Here is a 16,578-nt window from a genome sequence, read left to right on the forward strand (position 1 = left end):
GCAGGGTTACCCCCCCGCAGGGCGGAAGCACAGTCTGAGCGCGGGCACACGCTGAGCCTTTCCTTGTGGTGTTGGGGAAGTGGTGGGGCAGCTTCTCCCTTCAGCCAGCCGCGGGCAGGAAGGAACCTCTGTCTGCTGTCCTGGGGCGAGCAGCACGGAGCCAGGGCCGTGCCAGGTGAGGGGGCACTTCTGGGCTCTCTGAGGCCTGAGACTTGGATTTTCCTGCCCGGGGCGGGTGCGCTGGCTGCCATGTGTGGGGGAGGGGGGGCGGGCAGGGTCTGTCCCAGAGGCCCTGGCACCCAGCAGCTGGGGGAGGAGACCCTAGAGCAGGATCCCAGGACTGGGGGGTAGGAACCATGCCCTGTGGGGTAAGGCTGATGGGGGAGGGGCGCTGCTCACAGGCACGGAGGCAGTGGGGAGGTGAGTGCAGCTATTGGGGGCTACCGGCCCTTGTCTGTTCAGTGTGCGGCATGGGGCTGCTGGCAGCACAGGCTGACCCCTCCCTGGGCCCCTGTGGGGGTGGGGAAGAAGTCAGCTTGTAACCCACAAGAGCCCCCTAAGCCCCAGCTCAGGGCTCTGTTGTAAATGGGGGAGGTGGCCCGGGGGGGGGGGGGGAAGGGACTTTCCACTGCGCTGGCTGCTGCAGTGAGTGCAGCTTTTGTGCAGGGGCCTGTGGGCAGGCGGCCTGGGCCTGTGGCTGCACTCGGCATGGCTGTGGCCCGGGGACCAGGCTGAGCACAGCCCAGGCTGCAGCCTGTGAACTCCCCCAGTTGTCACCTTGGGGCCTGGCCTGCAGCGGGTGAGAGCAGCTCAGCTCAGAGCCCCAGGGCGGGGGCGGAAGGTCAGTCCCGCAGGCAGGGAGGTCAGAACTGCTCACGGTATCCCACTGTACAACACTGCCCCCCAGCAGCAGGAAGCCTGGGGCCACGCTGCGGCCAGTGGGCAGCAACACTTCTCTGCAGCCTGGGCTGTTCCTCTTCTGTGTCCTGCGTGAGGGGCTGGCCTGGGGGCTGGCCACAGCCACACTCACGTCCTAAACAGCCGGTGGGCTCTACCGTGCCACCGGCTGCCTGGCTTCTGGAACCCCCAAGGCAGCCAGCACCTAGGCCACCCAGCAAGGCTAAATTGTGGGCACCATTCGGGGGGGGGGGGCATGGCTCAAGGCTGCTGAAGGGCCAGCTGCACCAGGCACATGGAGCCACATTCACCTAAGAGGCCTGAAGGCAACATCCTTCACATCAGCCCCTCTACAGGACAAGCTCAGTGGCACAGCCAGGCTGCGGCTAATTGGCATGATTTTCCGGAAATGCTTTTAACAGAAAAGTTTCTATTAAAAGCATTTGCGGAAAGTGTCCGTGCCAGTCTAGACGCGCTTTGTGCAAGAAAGCCTGATCGCCATTTTCACAACTGCGGCTTTTTTGCACAAAACAAATCTGCGCTGTCTACACCGGCCCTTTTGCGCAAAAGGACTTTGCCCGAACGGGAGCAGCACCGTATTTCCGCAAGAAGCCCTGATTTCAGACAGGACGTCAGGGCTGTTGCAGAAATTCAAGCCGCCAGTGTAGACAGCTGGCAAGATTTTCCAGAGAAGTGGCTGATTTTCCAGAAAAACTGACCCAGCCCCAGTGTAGTCGTCCCCCCCTTCCCCCCACACACACTGCTGGAGTTGGGAAGGCTCAGCAAAGGGTAACACAACAGGGTAGCTTTGTAGGCGACTGGTGCAGAGAAAGTTATTGAATCCTGCGTGGGACAGACTAGGTCACCAAATAGGCAACATGTTTAAAACACAAGGAATATTTCCTGCAGCAGTCACCTGCGGAACTCCCTGCCATGAGGCGTGAAGGGCAGGACTTGGAAAGGGTGCTGAATGGAGGCGAGGTCCCTCAATGGCAACTAGCGGGGGGGGGGAAATCCATGTGCCAGAGCCTGGGAATGACCCAGGGGGGGATCACTTGCTGGTTGCCTGCTCCGCTCCCGCCCTCTGGGGCACTGGGTGAGACGGGGCCGGGGGCTGGCCCCGTTAGCAGCAGAGGGGAGACAAAGGCTCCCTGCCTAACTCCAACCCCCCCTGCTTTGGCCCAGGATGAACTGCACAGAGGGGGCCATCCGTGACTTCCAGGAACGCTTGTGGCCCGTGCTGGCGGTGGAGTTCCTCCTGGCTGTGCCTGGCAATGCGCTGGCCATCTACCGCTTTGTGGCCCATGAGCGCGCCTGGCACTCGGGCATCGTGTACTCCTTCAACCTGGCCGTCAGCGGCCTGCTCTACGCCCTCTCCCTGCCCTTCCTGGCTGCCTACTACTACCCGCCCAAGCACTGGAGCCACGGCCTGGCCCTCTGCAAGCTCGAGCGCTTCCTCTTCACCTGCAACCTCTACGGCAGCATCTTCTTCCTCACCTGCATCAGCCTCAACCGCTACCTGGGCATCGTGCACCCCTTCCTGGTGCACGGGCGGCTGGAGCCGCGCCACGCCAAGCTGCTGAGCGCCGGCGGCTGGCTGCTGGTGGCCGTCCTGGCCGCCCCCACGCTGCACTTCTCGGAGCTGCGGCCCCAGGGGAACGAGACAGAGTGTCTGGGCAGTGCCAAACAGGAGCAGCTGCCCACCTACCAGCCCTACGGCCTCTTCCTGGCGGCCTTCGGCTGCGGGCTGCCCTTCCTGCTCACGCTCTGCTCCTACGCGGCCATCCTCCGCACCGTCTGCCGCAACCCCCACATCACCCGGCTGGAGAAGCGCAAGGTGGGGCGGCTGGTGAGCATGGGGCTGGCGCTCTACGCGGTGTCCTACCTGCCCTACCACGTCCTGCGCAACCTCAACCTGGACCGGCGCCGGAAGCTCTGCAGCCCTGACTCCGGCTCGCTCAACATCCACACGGCCTACCAGCTCAGCAAGGTCCTGGTCACCCTCAACATCTGCGCCCACCCGCTGCTCTACACTGCCCTGGCCAACAGCATGTGGGGCTGGTGCAGCGCCCGCCCCCGGCCGCCTGGGGCTGAGCCGCCCGAGCGCCAGGCTCAGGGACTAGCTGTGGCTAGTGCACGCTAGGCCCCGGGACGGCCCTGCCTGGGGGTGGGCTCCTGTCAGCTCAGTCATTAAAGCGAAGCATCAGCCAGCTGCTCCGAGTCGCCTGCTCTCTGGCCGCCTCCCCCGCAGCGGCTGGTTTCCTGTGCATGTGGCCCGCGCCGCTGCCTGTTCCCATCACGCCGCGAGCCAGCCGCCTGACACAAGCAGGGCACGGGGGCTCGCCCCCGCTTCCCGCCAGCTCACAGGGCCCTACCCAGCAGGCAGAGCAGGGTGGGAGGCCCCGGAGGAAATGAGTCTCCCACACGCCCGGCTGGGATGAATCTTTATTAGCGACCGAGTCCCCAAACGGTGTCAGCCCTTCCGGGAGCTGCAGGCAGGCGCCGGCCTCAGTTGGTGGAGGGTCTGTGTGGGCGAGAGGGGGGATTAGAATGGGAGGCCTGTACACGCACGCACACTGCATGCTCCCCCCGCCCCCGCGGGCAGCCCACACCCAGCACTCACTTGGCCCACTCCACGCTGAGGATCAGGTGGTCGTAGCCGAAGCCGGAGACGCCGGCTATGGCCCGGGCAGCATCCTCTCGGCGGTGGAAGCTGATGAAGGCGAAGCCCTGGGGAGGAAGCAGGAGGTGAGCTCGCTTCAGGCCCCAGGGAGCTGTGGGGGATAGCCTGGCTCTGCCCCTGCCCCAGCCCTCACCTTGGACTGTCCCGTGGTCTTGTCCTTGGCCAGGTAGATCCTGGAGATGGAGCCGAAGGGGCGGAACAGCTCCTGCAGGTCGGTTTCCCGCGTGTCCTCCGACAGGTTGGTGACCCGGATGGTGGCGTTGTCGTCGGCTGGGGAAAGGGGCCAGTCAGGGCAGTGGGAACAGCGCAGCACCAGGGACAGGCACCCCCAGGGGGTGCTACTGCTCCTGGGGCACATGGGGAGAGCCCTGCGTGTCCATGCAGGGCTCCCCCTACCTCCCATCGCCAGGTGGCACCAGCTCCCTCCTAAATCTCCCTGCAGGGGGGCCAAGAGGTGAGCACCACCCAGCGGAGACCCCACCCCTCCAGATGGGCCTCGGGGGGCTGCAGCAAACGCCAGCCTGTGGATCGGTGATGGAGCCGGCAGAGCGGCTCTGCTGCTGTGTCCCCGCAGGAGGGCGGCCCCTAGCCTAAGGGTGGGGAGCGGAAAGGTCCAGGCCTGCCACTTACCCCTGCGGTTGGGCTGCATGGACTCCCCCCGGCGGCTGGCTCCGTCACGCAGGCTGGGCGGGACGTATTTCCCCGTCTTGCTCGCCTGCGCCTGCACTGGCTCCGGCTCTGAGGGCAGGGAGTAGGGCTGAGAGCAGTGCCTGGACCCCAGCCACCCGCCAGGAACCGGCCAGCGGGAGCCCCCGCCCCCTCCCCAGAGACCGGCCGGCCCCACAGCCCACACCCCACGGGACCAGCTGGCCCCACAGCCACCACTGGGGAGCCCCCGCCCCAGATATGGGTCGGTCCCACAGCCCCCCCACCCCAAGGGACCGGCCAGCCCCACAGCCCACACCCCACGGGACCGGCCAGCCCCACAGCCACCACTGGGGAGCCCCCGCCCCCTCCCCAGAGACCGGCGAGCCCCACAGTCCTCCCCCACCCCCTCCCCAGAGACCGGCTCCCACATGGAGCCGCCACTGGGGAGCCCATGACCCTCAGAGCCACTGAAGCCAGCTGGCAGAGCAGCCCCCACGGCCCCGGGAAGCTCCCCTGCAAGCCTGGTGCCCGCTGGCTGGTCAGGCCATGCAGGACGAGCTGTCTGCACCGAAAGGACATTCCTAAGAAATGAGCTGAGGCAGCAAAGGGCCCCGCCCGGTCTGCAGGGGCAGAGCCCCAGGGCGGAGCAGGGCACGTGCAGCGAGGCAGCCGAAAGGGCAAAGGGGCCTGGCGCTGAAGCAGGGCTTGGCACCTGCCCCAAAGCAGCAGCAGCCTGCGGGCGGGGTGGCGTTCACTTTTCAGGGGTCTCCGGGACGGTGGAGGGGAGCAACGGGGACCCCTGGAGAGCCAGCCCTGACGGACAAAGGGCTCCTGGCGCTGGAGGCAGCTGCTCTCACATCCCAGTCTCCAGCAGACCAGTGTGTGACCAGACCTCGCTCAGCACGCCGGGCAGCCTGGACCCCGCAGACCCCTCTGGGCTACAGCGAGTGACTCCTGGCGGGCCGGGGCTGGGCTGGCAGAGTCGGGAGTTAGCTGGGTCAGGCAGCCTCTGCTCCGGCTGTGGCCTAGGGGTGACACGGGGTTCACGGCCTGGCTTCCCGGTGCCGGGTTTATGGCCCCGGCTGGCGCTCACACTGCCAGCGGGAGATGACTCACGAGCTGCCTGGGAAGAGGCAGAGCAGCCACGCCAGGGGTGGGCTAGTCAACGAGCTGGCAAGGCGGGTTAAGCTCTGGGTGCGGCCAGGCGGGCGGACTCAATTGCACCCAGACCCGGAGCAGCAGGGGCGCCTGGCACTGGGGGACCCAGTGGGAGCATACAGCAAGGCAGCACAGCCAGGTTCACTAAGCCTTCACATAGCCCCAGATCTCTGGACACAGCCCCCTGCCCATCTCCCACGCCTGGGGACCTGCCTTGCCCCCGCTGGCCAGCCCACAGTCAAGCCAGAGTGCCCCATTGTGCCCCCTGCCCTCCCCAGCCGCACCTCCTGGGAGCTTCTCCTTCTCGCCCGTAGACAGGCCCAGCTGCTCGGCCAGCTCCTTCTGCATGGGGCCCAGCGTGTCCTTGTAGGGGCAGCGCGTCGTCCAGTGGTCGCCCTTGCAGATCCGGCACGACACGATCTTCTGCCCCTTCAGCTTGTTCATGGGGTCCTCCTCCTCCTGGCAGTTCAGGTCCTACAGCAGAGGGGGAGCCCCGTCAGCCCCACGGCGCCCTCCTCGCCAGGGGCAGGGCCCCGGACTCCACCCCGGCGAGCCTGGACTCCCCCCGCCTCTTAGAGCAGCCCAGCTCCAACGCACGGGGGCAGGAGGGCCCATGGGTTGCTGTCAGAGCCCTGGGCCCCCCCGCCACTCCCCGCTCTGCCCTCACCTCCTTGCTGGTGATGAAGGTCATGAAGACGTCATCGCTCACGGTGGTCGTGGCCACGTTGGGGCCCGGAGCGTCGAACTCGGAGTTGCCGAATTTCTTCCAGTTCTGGGCAAGAGCCAATGAGCTGGTGGGGGAGGGGCTGAGGAGACCGTCCCCCCGTTCCCCACACGCACTCCCTGGGCCTTGCCGTCTCAGGCCCTGACACCAAGCGTCCTGCAGGCACGGGAGCCCCGGCTGACACCGGGACCCAGCTCTGCTGCCCAGCAGGTCAAGGGGCTCCCAGGGGAGCAGTGGGGTGGGACTAGGCTGGGGCACTTCCCAGCGCCCTGCACACACCTGTGATCCCACCCCCCGGCCAGCGGCCAGGGCCGAGCTCACTCACCTTCCGACGCGCCACAGCCTTAGAGGCCTTCCTGGTCTCAATGCGGAAGGTGCGGATGATCTGGGACATAAGCACAGAAGAGCAGCCCGGCGGGGTCAGACCAACGGCCCACCCAGCCCAGGGTCCGGGCTGCCGACAGCGGCCACTGCCAGACGCCCCAGCGGGACCGGACAGAGCCCTCCAGTGAGCCGCCCCCCTTGCCCATTCCCAGCCTCTGACAGAGGCCAGAGACTCCATTTCTAGCCACCCTGGCCCTTGGCTCTGGACTCAGCAGCCCCCTGGCTCTGCGAGCTCCTTTCGAGGCCTTTCCCGGCTGCTTTGGACTGACCACAGTACCAGTCGCTGAGAGCCCTGGGGTCAGGTGGGGTCACAGCTTGCCGGGGGGGGCCTGCCACCCCATGCTCCAGCTGCCATGCCTGCCTGCCGGGCCATGGGGCAGGAGGGCCACAGGGCGCGTGGGGGCTTCGGAGGGGGGTGAGTCCTAGCAGGGCCAGTCCTTGCGATTAGGAGAAAGTGGCCGAGAAGCGAAAGCAAATGAAGCCCCAGACTGGGGAGCCCCACTGCTCAGGGGCTGGGAAGGGCTTTGCAGACGCAGGATTCCAGCCGGGAGCCCAGGGAACTCTAGGGCCTGCTCTCCAGCGCCCCCCCCACTCACCTTCACTTTGCGCCCATCCTCCTCCTCCCGGTACTCTGTGATGGTTTTGATGTTCCCGTTGATTAGCTCCTTTGGGGACGGGAGAGGACCTACAGAGGGAAGGGGAAGCCGGTAAGAACTGTGAGACCAGGTGCTCCTGGCAGGGGGTCCTGCACCCCGGCGGCTCTTACCTCCCTTCAGCAGCTCAGCATCTGCGCTCAGGTCCACGCTCTGGGGGGTCACGGTCGGGGTCACGCTCAGCCCCCCACTCAGGGGCAGGTCCTTCAGCAGCTCGCTAGTGACGCATTTGTCTGGGAAGAGAAGCGAGGTCGCGGCACTGATCTAAGGATGGGAGGGGAAGGACGCCCCCTCCGCCCCGGGGCTGGGAGAGGCTGCAACCAGCCTGCCCCCCCCGGCACAGAGCAACCAGCCTGCCCCCCCCTCCTCAGACCATCCCCCCCCCGGCACAGAGCAACCAGCCTGCCCCCCCCCAGACCATCCCCCCCCCCGGCACAGAGCAACCAGCCTGCCCCCCCCCTCAGACCATCCCCCCCCCCCGGCACAGAGCAACCAGCCTGCCCCCCCCTCCTCAGACCATCCCCCCCCCGGCACAGAGCAACCAGCCTGCCCCCCCCTCCTCAGACCCCCCCCCCCCAGGAGGAAGCCCCAGGGCAGGGGACCCCCAGGCTCTGGCCCTGCAGCAGCTCAGCGCAGTCACCCGCGTCCCGGCAAGTGGGGGGGCCCGGCCCCCGGGAGCTGCAGGCTCGAACCCGGCCCCCAGCCGGGAGGGGCGGGGGGGTCCGGGGGGGTCCCGGCGCGCGGGGGCTTCTCACCATCGTCGCCTTCCTCCTCCACCTGGTCCGCCCAGCTGGGCTTCGAGCTGCGGGACAGAGACAGTCACAGAGCGGCCCCCCCGAGAGACCCCCGGCCCCGCCCCCTCCGGCCCCGAGAGCCCCCCGAGAGCCCCCCGGCCCCGCCCCCCGAGAGCCCCCTCGGCTCCCCCCGGCCCCGCCCCCGAGAGACCCCCGGCCCCGCCCCGGCCCCGCCCCCCGAGAGCCCCCCGGCCCCCCCCGCCCCCGCGCCCCCCGAGAGACCCCCGGCCCCGCCCCGGCCCCGCCCCCCGAGAGCCCCCCCGGCCCCGCCCCGGCCCCGCCCCCCGAGAGCCCCCCGGCTCCCCCCGCCCCCCGAGAGCCCCCCCGGCCCCCGAGATCCCCCCCCGGCCCCGCCCCCCGAGAGCCCCCCGGCCCCCTCGGCTCCGCCCCTCACTCGTAGTCCCCCGTGGGCATGGCGGCGACGGCAGGACTCAGCCTCGCTCCCTCTCTCGCGCGGGCCGGAAGCGGAAGCGCGCGGGGCAGCGAGTCGCGGCTAGAGCGGCCCCGTGGGCATGGCGGCGCGGGGCCTGCTGGGAGAGGGCGTGGCGCTGCAGTGCATGCCGGGAGCCGCACCTGGCCGGGAGCGGGGAGGGGCGGAGCTGGCGCGGTACATGCCGGGAGACGCACCTGCTGCGGGGCTGTAGCGGCGGCGCCCCCTGCTGGGCGGGGTCCGGGCTCCCGCAGGGCGCAGCGCTGGGACCCCCGGCCATAGCGCACATGGGGGGGGCGCTGGGACCCCCCGGCCATAGCGCACATGGGGGGACGCTGGGACCCCCCGGCCATAGCGCACATGGGGGGCGCTGGGACCCCCCGGCCATAGCGCACATGGGGGGACGCTGGGACCCCCCGGCCATAGCGCACATGGGGGGACGCTGGGACCCCCGGCCATAGCGCACGTGGGGGGACGCTGGGACCCCCCGGCCATAGCGCACATGGGGGGCGCTGGGACCCCCGGCCATAGCGCACGTGGGGGGACGCTGGGACCCCCCGGCCATAGCGCACATGGGGGGCGCTGGGACCCCCGGCCATAGCGCGGGGGGGGGCGCTGGGACCCCCGGCCATAGCGCACATGGGGGGACGCTGGGACCCCCGGCCATAGCGCACATGGGGGGGCGCTGGGACCCCCGGCCATAGCGCACGTGGGGGGACGCTGGGACCCCCCGGCCATAGCGCACATGGGGGGGCGCTGGGACCCCCCGGCCATAGCGCACATGGGGGGGGCGCTGGGACCCCCCGGCCATAGCGCACATGGGGGGTGCTGGGACCCCCCGGCCATAGCGCACATGGGGGGTGCTGGGACCCCCCGGCCATAGCGCACGTGGGGGGACGCTGGGACCCCCCGGCCATAGCGCACATGGGGGGTGCTGGGACCCCCCGGCCATAGCGCACATGGGGGGCGCTGGGACCCCCGGCCATAGCACACATGCGGGGCGCTGGGACCCCCGGCCATAGCGCACATGGGGAGACGCTGCGGCTCCAAGGCACAGCCTACTAGGCAGCACTGCTCCAGCAAGCCTGCCCCAAGGTTGGAAACGTCAAAGGGAACAGCTGGGAACCGCGGGGCAGGGGCCAGGCCTCTCCCAGGGATCTGCCCTGCTGCTGAGCAGAGTCCGGCCTGCGTGTTCTCCCCTCGCTGGGGCAGGGGCAGCACGGCCCCAGGGCACGGCCCTGGGTTGTGAGCCCACCTCATAGACCGTTGCCGCCCCCGCCCCCCATTTCCCACCCCTCGTAGACCCGTGGGGCAGAGTGAGGCGCCAGTAGGAAAGGGAGGCGTGCAGGCTCCAGTTACGCCATTATTAAGTGCTCAGATGGTCCTAAGTTGGACGGGGCTGCGAGTGGGTCAATTCAAACTGATCCGGACAGACTGGAGAAATTGTCTAAGCTACATCGGGTGAAGTTTAAGAAGGAGAAACGCCAAGTGCTCCACTTAGGGAGGAACAATCCGTGTCTCTCACACAATGGGAAGTGACTGTCTAGGAGAGTTCGGCAGAAAGGGAGCCAGGGGTCAGAGTGGACCACAAGCTAAATGAGTCAGCAGCCTGACACTGTTGTAAAAAAAGCCAACGTGACTGTGCACTACATGAAGAATGATGAACGGTCTGGGGAACATGACGGATGAAGGGAGGCTGAAGGAATTGGCTTCGTTTAGTTTGGAAAGGAGATTTGAGAGGGGACATGAGAGCGGTTCTCAGGTATCTAAAAGGGTGTCATGAGGACAGAGAAAACTTGTTCTCCTTGGCCTCTGAGGACAGGACAAGAAGCACTGGGCTTAAACGGCAGCAAGGGAGGTTCAGGCTGGACATTAGGAAAGTTCCCAACTGTCAGAGGGGGTCAAACACTGGAATAAGTTGCCGGGGGAGGGGGGGGGGGGAGTTGTGGAATCTCCATCGCTCGTGATACTTAAGAGCAGGTTGGACAGACCTCTATCAGGGATGGTCTAGACCAGGGCTACTCAACACGTGGGCCACGTGGCTGTGACGTAGTGGGGGTACCTGGCTGGTTTCTATGCTGCTGGCTCTGGGGTAACCCCACTGGCTGCAGTTGGTACCACGGCCCAGCAAACCAGGATGAGTCATTATGCAAAGAGGGTCTCTCAACCTGTCTGACCAGCCACCCCCCATGGAGAGGAACAAAGGAAGGTGGATGCTGCCCTGGCTGGGGGGCAGGGCTGGAGGAGAGGTGGTTAGTTCCTGGCTGGAAAGCAGGGGAGAAGGAGCTGGGGAGGGGGCTGGGACTCCCCTATCTCAAGGGGGGCACTGAGGCCTCCTAGCCCCAGTTCCTGTAACCAGATGACATCTGTGCTGGGCTGTATCGTGGAGAAGCAATAAACTCCCCGCAACCCTGTGGAAGGCCTGGCCAGCCCAGGCACAAGCAGCAGAACGCAGAGTCCATGGAAAGACGGAGGCTTCTGAGAAACTGGAGACCCCGGCACCCTCCGGAGACATCTCGCTGTTCACAGGCGTGCTGCATTCGGGCCCCTCCGGGAGCAGCATGGAGCCCAGCGCCGCAGCGGTACAGCCATGGCCTCGTGCCGGCTGGGGGGGCGAGCAGGATCAGGGGGAGCCTGCAGCGCAGCAGCTTCCAGTCGGCGCCTCACACACGGCGCAGCAACAGCCGCCAGGAAGGGGAAGCAGAAGCGTCCCCGAGGGGATAATTTACAGGCGAGATTTATTTGAAGAAATATTACAACATATAAAAACTACAGAGTATTAATTGCCACTCGCAGGAAGTGGCTGATTATTTTCAATGCATAATAAAAACATCGTCCTTAAAATCCAGAATGCGGTGGGGCACTGCACAGCCGATCACGAATGATTAGTAGTGACACTTGGACCATCACACACAGCTCCCGCGGCGCCAGGGAGACGAACACGGAGACAGACCTCGTCACGGCAGCAAGCCCAACGAGAACAGAACACACGAAAATCAGTGCATGGTTGAGTCCGAGGCCGGGGACTCGGGCTAGTCCGCCACTTCCATCTTGGCTGCTTTGCTGGGCTCTGCCAAGGGCCAAGAGGGTCAACGTCACCCCAGGTCCCACTTCAGCCTGGCCCCCCAGCAAGGCTGAGAGTTGGGAGCCACTAGCCAGTCTGGGCAGCAGGCGGCGCCGTAACACGAACACCCACAAGCCGCCCGCTTTGAGACCCTGGCGGGGCGGCCTCCGGGTGCCACTCAGCCAGCTGCTCAGGGACCTTTCTAAAGCTGCGGCCCTGCCGATCCTCCCCCAAGCCGGGCCGGGCGGGGGCGTCGAGCGTGGGCAGCAGGCGGCCAAGGGGGAGAACAGACGCCAGCCCACTAGCCGAGGACAGACCGCCGAGCCCGCAGGAGGGCAGCCCCACGGTTCCGTTTTCACGTTCCCTCAGCACAGGCACAGAGGCCCGGAGTCCGCCCGCCCCCGAGGTACCTGTGGCCTCCTCTTTCATTTTCGCCGACACGCACGCCTTGATCTCCAGCCCGATGGATTTGGCCAGCGGCGGAGGCACCGCGTTCCCGACCTGCCGAGAGAGGGGGGAGCTCACACGGGCCCAGATCCGGCCACGAGCTCCCAGTGCGATCACACCCGTGACCCTCTGAGCCAGCCCCTCTCCCCCCCGGGACCCTGCTTCCCAGCCGCCTCTCTGCCCCCTGCTGCTGAGGCGGGGCGCTGGCCCTCCACCACTCACCTGCTTAGCCCCCCGCCCAGGAGCCCTCCCCCGCCGTGAACCTAGGGGTGGCGCTGGGCTCGGCTCCTGCGCGCAGACGCCCCGCCCGGCGACACCCACCTGCCTGTGTTTGTCCAGCACGTTCCCGAAGAGCCTGTAGGTGTCAGGGAAGCCCTGCGACCGCGCGCACTCCCGCACGCTCACCACCCGGTGCTGCTCCGGGTGAAGCACCCGGCCCTGGTAAAGAGAGGCAGCTGTGGCCAAGGGCCCGCACAGGAGGCTCTCGCCCACAAGGCCACGCTGTGTGGCCGCCTCCCCGCCCCCCAGCCCCTGCCAGGTCGCGCTCACCCACCTGCTTGCCCATGGGCTCCGGGTTGGTGACGGTGGTGCTGAAGAAGCCGTCCCACTCCAGCCGGCCGTACAGCCCCGCCCAGTGGTTGTGCCGGTTGCCGGTGTGGGGCAGGCACCAGGGGATGAGGGTGTTGAACTGCCGGTCTGCAGGGTCGCACGGTTTGCCTGCGGGAGAGACCAGAGCGCGGGGGTGTCCTGGGAACGTCGCTCGGCGCACACTGGAGGGCGGATGGCCAGGAAGCCGGGCGCACAGCCTGGCTCCTCCACATTGCAGCCCGCAGTACCCAGCGCCAAGGGCCCTGTGTTTAACCTCAAGATGGCAGCCCTGGGGATAGCCCAAGAGGCGCGCTCGCCCTCTGTGCTCGTTACAGCCAGACGGGCATTCCAGCCTCAAGGGAGGGAAGAATCAGCAGCGCCCCCCAACCCCTCCTTGCTGCACGCTCAGGCTCTGCGGGCACCCGCTTGTACCTTCCGCGCAGGAGCACACCCCCCGCAGCGCTCCCGTGCTGCTGCGCCCGTTCTTCTTCTCGTGGTGAGTGTAACGCAGCTTCCGCGTGGTGGTGCCGTCCGACAGCCGCACCTCGATGTTGGGCAGGTCGCGCCAGTCTGAGCCCGGGGCCAGGGGGACGTGCCTCATGCGAGCAGCTACCAGCGCACTCATGTCCTGCAAGGCCAAGCCCCGGCGTTACCCCAAGCCGGGCAGCCACCGCATCTGGGCCTCAATCCCGCCCTTGGCCATGGGGCGGGGCCAGTCCCGTGCGATCCCAGCGCCCCTGCGGGGGTCACGCCCTGCCTGGCGTGGCCAGGCCCCCACCTTGCAGATGTGGTCCCTAAGAATGGGCTGATACTGCGAGCCCCGGATCTGTCTCTGGAACCAGGACTGGGGCTCCCCGTTGTAGGAGATCTCCAGAGCCGCGGCGCCGTTCCGGATCTCCGGCAGGTCGGACATGGTGTCCCGCACCGTGATGGTTCGGAAGGGCCCCGAGTACGTCCTGGGGGCAGAGAAAGCGGCCGCTCAGCGAGTCACCGGCTGCCCGCGCGAGCTCAGCCCGGTTCGCCCCTCTCCCAGGGCCGGCGCCCACCTGGTTATGTTGCTGACAAACTTCTTGTCGTCCACCACGACGCTCAGCTGGCAGGCCCGGGGCGCGAACACGTGCAGGGGCTCGGGGAACATGGGTAGCTTCTCTCCAGGGGCTGCCGCGAGGACGATCGCCCGTCGGCGCGTCTGGGCCACGCCGTACTGCCCTGCCTGCGCCGAGGGAGAGCGTCACCAGCCGGCCCCGGCGTCCTGAGCCGCACGTGCCCCCATCTGGCGAGCGGCCCGCTGCGTAGCAGGCCAGGGGCGCCGGGGGGCGCCCTCCACCCACGGGGGCGCGGCTCCCAGCCCTGCCCCCGGGGAGCGAGCTCTGCACAGCGGGACTTGGCTCAGTCGAGTCTCCGGAAGAGGAGGGGCAGCCTCCCTCAGAGCAGCCCCCCCCCAGATCCTGGCCAGTGCCCGGCCCCCACCCGCAGGGCCCCGAAGGTGCACTAATAACCCTCCCCCCCGGCCCCCACCCACAGAGCCCCAAAGGTGCACTAATAACCCTCCCCCCCGGCCCCCACCCACAGAGCCCCAAAGGTGCACTAATAACCCTCCCCCCTGGCCCCCACCCACAGAGCCCCGAAGGTGCACGGGTAGCCCAGTCCCACCGGCACCCTCCCCCCCCGGCTCCGACTTACAGGGCCCCGAAGGTGCACGGGCAGCCCACCCTCCCGGCCCCCACCCGCAGAGCCCCGAAGGTGCACGGGCAGCCCACCCCCCCGGCCCCCGCCCACAGAGCCCCAAAGGTGCACTAATAACCCCCCGGCCCCCACCCGCAGGGCCCCGAAGGTGCACTAATAACCCCCCAGCCCCCACCCGCAGGGCCCCGAAGGTGCACTAATAACCCCCCGGCCCCCACCCGCAGGGCCCCGAAGGTGCACTAATAACCCCCCGGCCCCCACCCGCAGGGCCCCGAAGGTGCACTAATAACCCCCCGGCCCCCACCTGCAGCACCCCGAAGGTGCACTGGTAGCCCATCCGCACGAGGCAGCGCAAGGTGAGCTTCAGCACCATGGAGCGCTTGAAGGAGACGAAGTTGCGGACATTCTCCAGCAGGAAGAAGCGTGGCCTGTAGTAGTCGCAGTAACTGCGCGAGGGGGCAAGTCAGACAGGGCTGGGGGAGACCCCTGGAGCCAGCAGCGCCCCCACTACCCCGGGAGGCAGCGCACGGATCTGGGGCCTCGTCACGCTGCCCCGGGGAAGGCCCCGAGCCCAGCGGGTCCCCTCTAGCGAGGTGCTGGCGCTGCCTGGGCACAGGGCACTGCTGGTCCCAGCCGGGCAGCTGCAGCGTGGGGGGGCTCGCTTGAGGGGGCCAGACGGGGCAGCAGGGAGGCTGTGGATGCCGCAGGGGGGCAGGGCAGGGGGTCTCACCAGCCCCCAGCGTCCCCTCCCCCACCCAGGGAGCAGCTCAGTGGTTCGAGCAGCAGGTAGGATTCCTCAGCTCTCTGACCTTGGGGCACGACCCCCCCGCTGCCATGCCTCAGTTTCCCACATCATCCGGCCCTTCCCCCCAGGTCAGAGCCCGCCCCCCCGGGGCCCGGTTTGCATTCCCATGCGCAAGGGGCGGCCCCGGGAGCCCAGCAGGCGCCTGGCCCTCACCTGAGGAAGGAGACCACCAGGGAGTTCTTGAACTTGGAGTAGGTGCGGGAGTTGAAGCGGTTCATGCCGCTGAAGCCCTGGCAGGGCGGGCCGCCGCAGAGCATCTCCACGTCCCCCTTCTGCGGGAGCTTCTGGCCCAGCGAGTTGGTCTTCTCGCCGGACATGACCAGCTTCAGCAGCACGTTGCAGTCCTCCGTGAACACCGTGGTGCCCGGGTTATTGAGGCGGAAGGCCTGGGCCGCCGGCTCCCACATCTCGATGGCCCACAGCGTCTCCGCGATCCCTGGCGCGGGAGCAGAGCGCGTCAGGCCGGGACTCCAGCCGGCTGTGCTGCTGACCCGGGGCAAGCCCCTCTCCCGCCCCAGGGCCGTGGGCCCGCTAGCCAGGGACCGATTCACAGGAGCAGCTGCACGCGGCAGCCCCGAGGCCCGTCCGGACTCCGGAGGCAGCGCGTGGCCTGCAGGCCAGCCCGGCGGGTCATGGGGCGCTGGGGGAGGCTGCAATCCACCACAAAGCAACGCGAACCCGGGCGCGGAGCTCGGCCAGCCTCCAGGTTAACCAAGGGGGCGAGCAGGAGCTGCCAACCTCGGGCCCTTCGGAGACTCCAGCGTGGCCAGGGTGAGGCTTCACACGGAGGGAGGGGCCCGTGCACCCGCCCGCCCCTCCCACCCGCCTCCTTGCCTGCTTGGTGGAACCCCTCCGACAAGCCCCCGCAGCCGGAGAACACGTCCAGGGTGCGCAGTTTGGGCAGCTTCACCTCGGCAGCCTCCTGCCGGCTCTGCTCCGCGGCAGCCGCCGACCTGCCTTTGCCTGGAGAGGGACAGGAGCCGCTGGGTGCCGGGGGACAGGGCCGGGGGCAGTCGTGTGCTGCCGACCCCGGTGTGTGAAACAGGCTCCTGCTCCCCAGAGCCACCAAGGGACAGGAGCCGCTGGGTGCCGGGGGACAGGAGCCACTAGGTGCCGGGGGACAGGAGCCGCTAGGTGCCGGGGGACAGGGCCGGGGGCAGTCGTGTGCTGCTGACCCCGGCGTGTGAAACAGGCTCCTGCTCCCCAGAGCCACCAAGGGACAGGAGCCGCTGGGTGCCGGGGGACAGGGCCGAGGGCAGTCGTGTGCTGCCGACCCCGGTGTGTGAAACAGGCTCGTACCCCCCAGAGGCCAAGGGACAGGAGCCGCCCCCCGTTCACTGCAGGAGGGGGGTCGCCTTCCCACCACGCCCCTGCCCCCGCCAGGATGCGGCCCAGTCCGGGGGGAACCGTGGGGGACGGCAAAGCAACAAGCACAGCAGCCTGGACTGGGCTCCTTGGAGCAGCAGCGCCTCGGCCCCCCCCACGCCCCTCCCCCCCCACACCGCAGGGCAGCAGCCCCTCTGCCCCCCCACGCCCCGCCCCCCCCACACCGCAGAGCAGCAGCGCCTCTGCCCCCCCCACGCCCCGCCCCCCCCACACCGCAGAGCAGCAGCGCCT

General features: G+C 68.2%; 3 protein-coding genes across 5 annotated transcripts in view; 1 reads left to right on the forward strand and 2 right to left on the reverse strand.

The window, feature by feature from the left end:
* Positions 1–43: 43 nt before the first annotated feature.
* P2RY11 (purinergic receptor P2Y11) lies at positions 44–3,107 on the forward strand. The gene is made up of 2 exons (XM_014570856.2): positions 44–175; positions 2,083–3,107. The coding sequence occupies exon 2, from the start codon at positions 2,084–2,086 to the stop codon at positions 3,038–3,040; it is 957 nt and encodes a 318-aa protein (XP_014426342.2). The 5' UTR covers positions 44–175; position 2,083; the 3' UTR covers positions 3,041–3,107.
* Positions 3,108–3,328: 221 nt separating this feature from the next.
* Positions 3,329–8,494, reverse strand: EIF3G (eukaryotic translation initiation factor 3 subunit G). Its single transcript, XM_075902519.1, has 11 exons — positions 8,336–8,494; positions 7,903–7,949; positions 7,261–7,380; positions 7,091–7,179; positions 6,436–6,495; positions 6,054–6,158; positions 5,671–5,860; positions 4,211–4,318; positions 3,714–3,850; positions 3,521–3,627; positions 3,329–3,421 (listed from the first exon to the last, which is right to left on the reverse strand). Exons 1-11 carry the CDS (start codon positions 8,353–8,355, stop codon positions 3,406–3,408), a joined length of 999 nt encoding a protein of 332 aa, XP_075758634.1. The 5' UTR covers positions 8,356–8,494; the 3' UTR covers positions 3,329–3,405.
* A 2,598-nt stretch (positions 8,495–11,092) lies between these two features.
* The window catches only part of DNMT1 (DNA methyltransferase 1), a 29,059-nt gene continuing 23,573 nt past the window's right edge, over positions 11,093–16,578 (reverse strand). For 2 of the 3 annotated variants that reach the window (XM_075902523.1, XM_075902520.1), the window contains exons 25-34: positions 15,796–15,924; positions 15,115–15,397; positions 14,461–14,602; positions 13,517–13,683; positions 13,249–13,426; positions 12,903–13,098; positions 12,436–12,599; positions 12,204–12,320; positions 11,846–11,936; positions 11,093–11,441 (exon numbers count right to left, since the gene is read on the reverse strand). In XM_075902523.1, the coding sequence (XP_075758638.1) occupies positions 11,404–11,441; positions 11,846–11,936; positions 12,204–12,320; positions 12,436–12,599; positions 12,903–13,098; positions 13,249–13,426; positions 13,517–13,683; positions 14,461–14,602; positions 15,115–15,397; positions 15,796–15,924 (1,505 nt within the window). In that variant the 3' untranslated portion in view covers positions 11,093–11,403. The remainder of the gene's footprint in view (positions 11,442–11,845; positions 11,937–12,203; positions 12,321–12,435; positions 12,600–12,902; positions 13,099–13,248; positions 13,427–13,516; positions 13,684–14,460; positions 14,603–15,114; positions 15,398–15,795; positions 15,925–16,578) is intronic. The other variant, XM_075902521.1, reaches the window with a different exon arrangement.

The sequence above is a fragment of the Pelodiscus sinensis genome, chromosome 19 (assembly GCF_049634645.1).
Source record: "Pelodiscus sinensis isolate JC-2024 chromosome 19, ASM4963464v1, whole genome shotgun sequence".
Classification (NCBI taxonomy): Eukaryota; Metazoa; Chordata; order Testudines; family Trionychidae; genus Pelodiscus; species Pelodiscus sinensis.

Bases quoted from the DNA above. Each gene is read 5' to 3' on its own strand.
- P2RY11 (XM_014570856.2), top strand. From the start codon at position 2,084: ATGAACTGCACAGAGGGGGCCATCCGTGACTTCCAGGAACGCTTGTGG.
- EIF3G (XM_075902519.1), bottom strand. From the start codon at position 8,355: ATGCCCACGGGGGACTACGA. The intron at 7,950-8,335 runs GTGAGGGGCGGA...TCTGTCCCGCAG, and splicing joins ATGCCCACGGGGGACTACGA to CTCGAAGCCCAGCTGGGCGG. The intron at 4,319-5,670 runs GTGCGGCTGGGG...CCCTGCCCTCAG, and splicing joins GAAGGAGAAGCTCCCAGGAG to AGCCGGAGCCAGTGCAGGCG.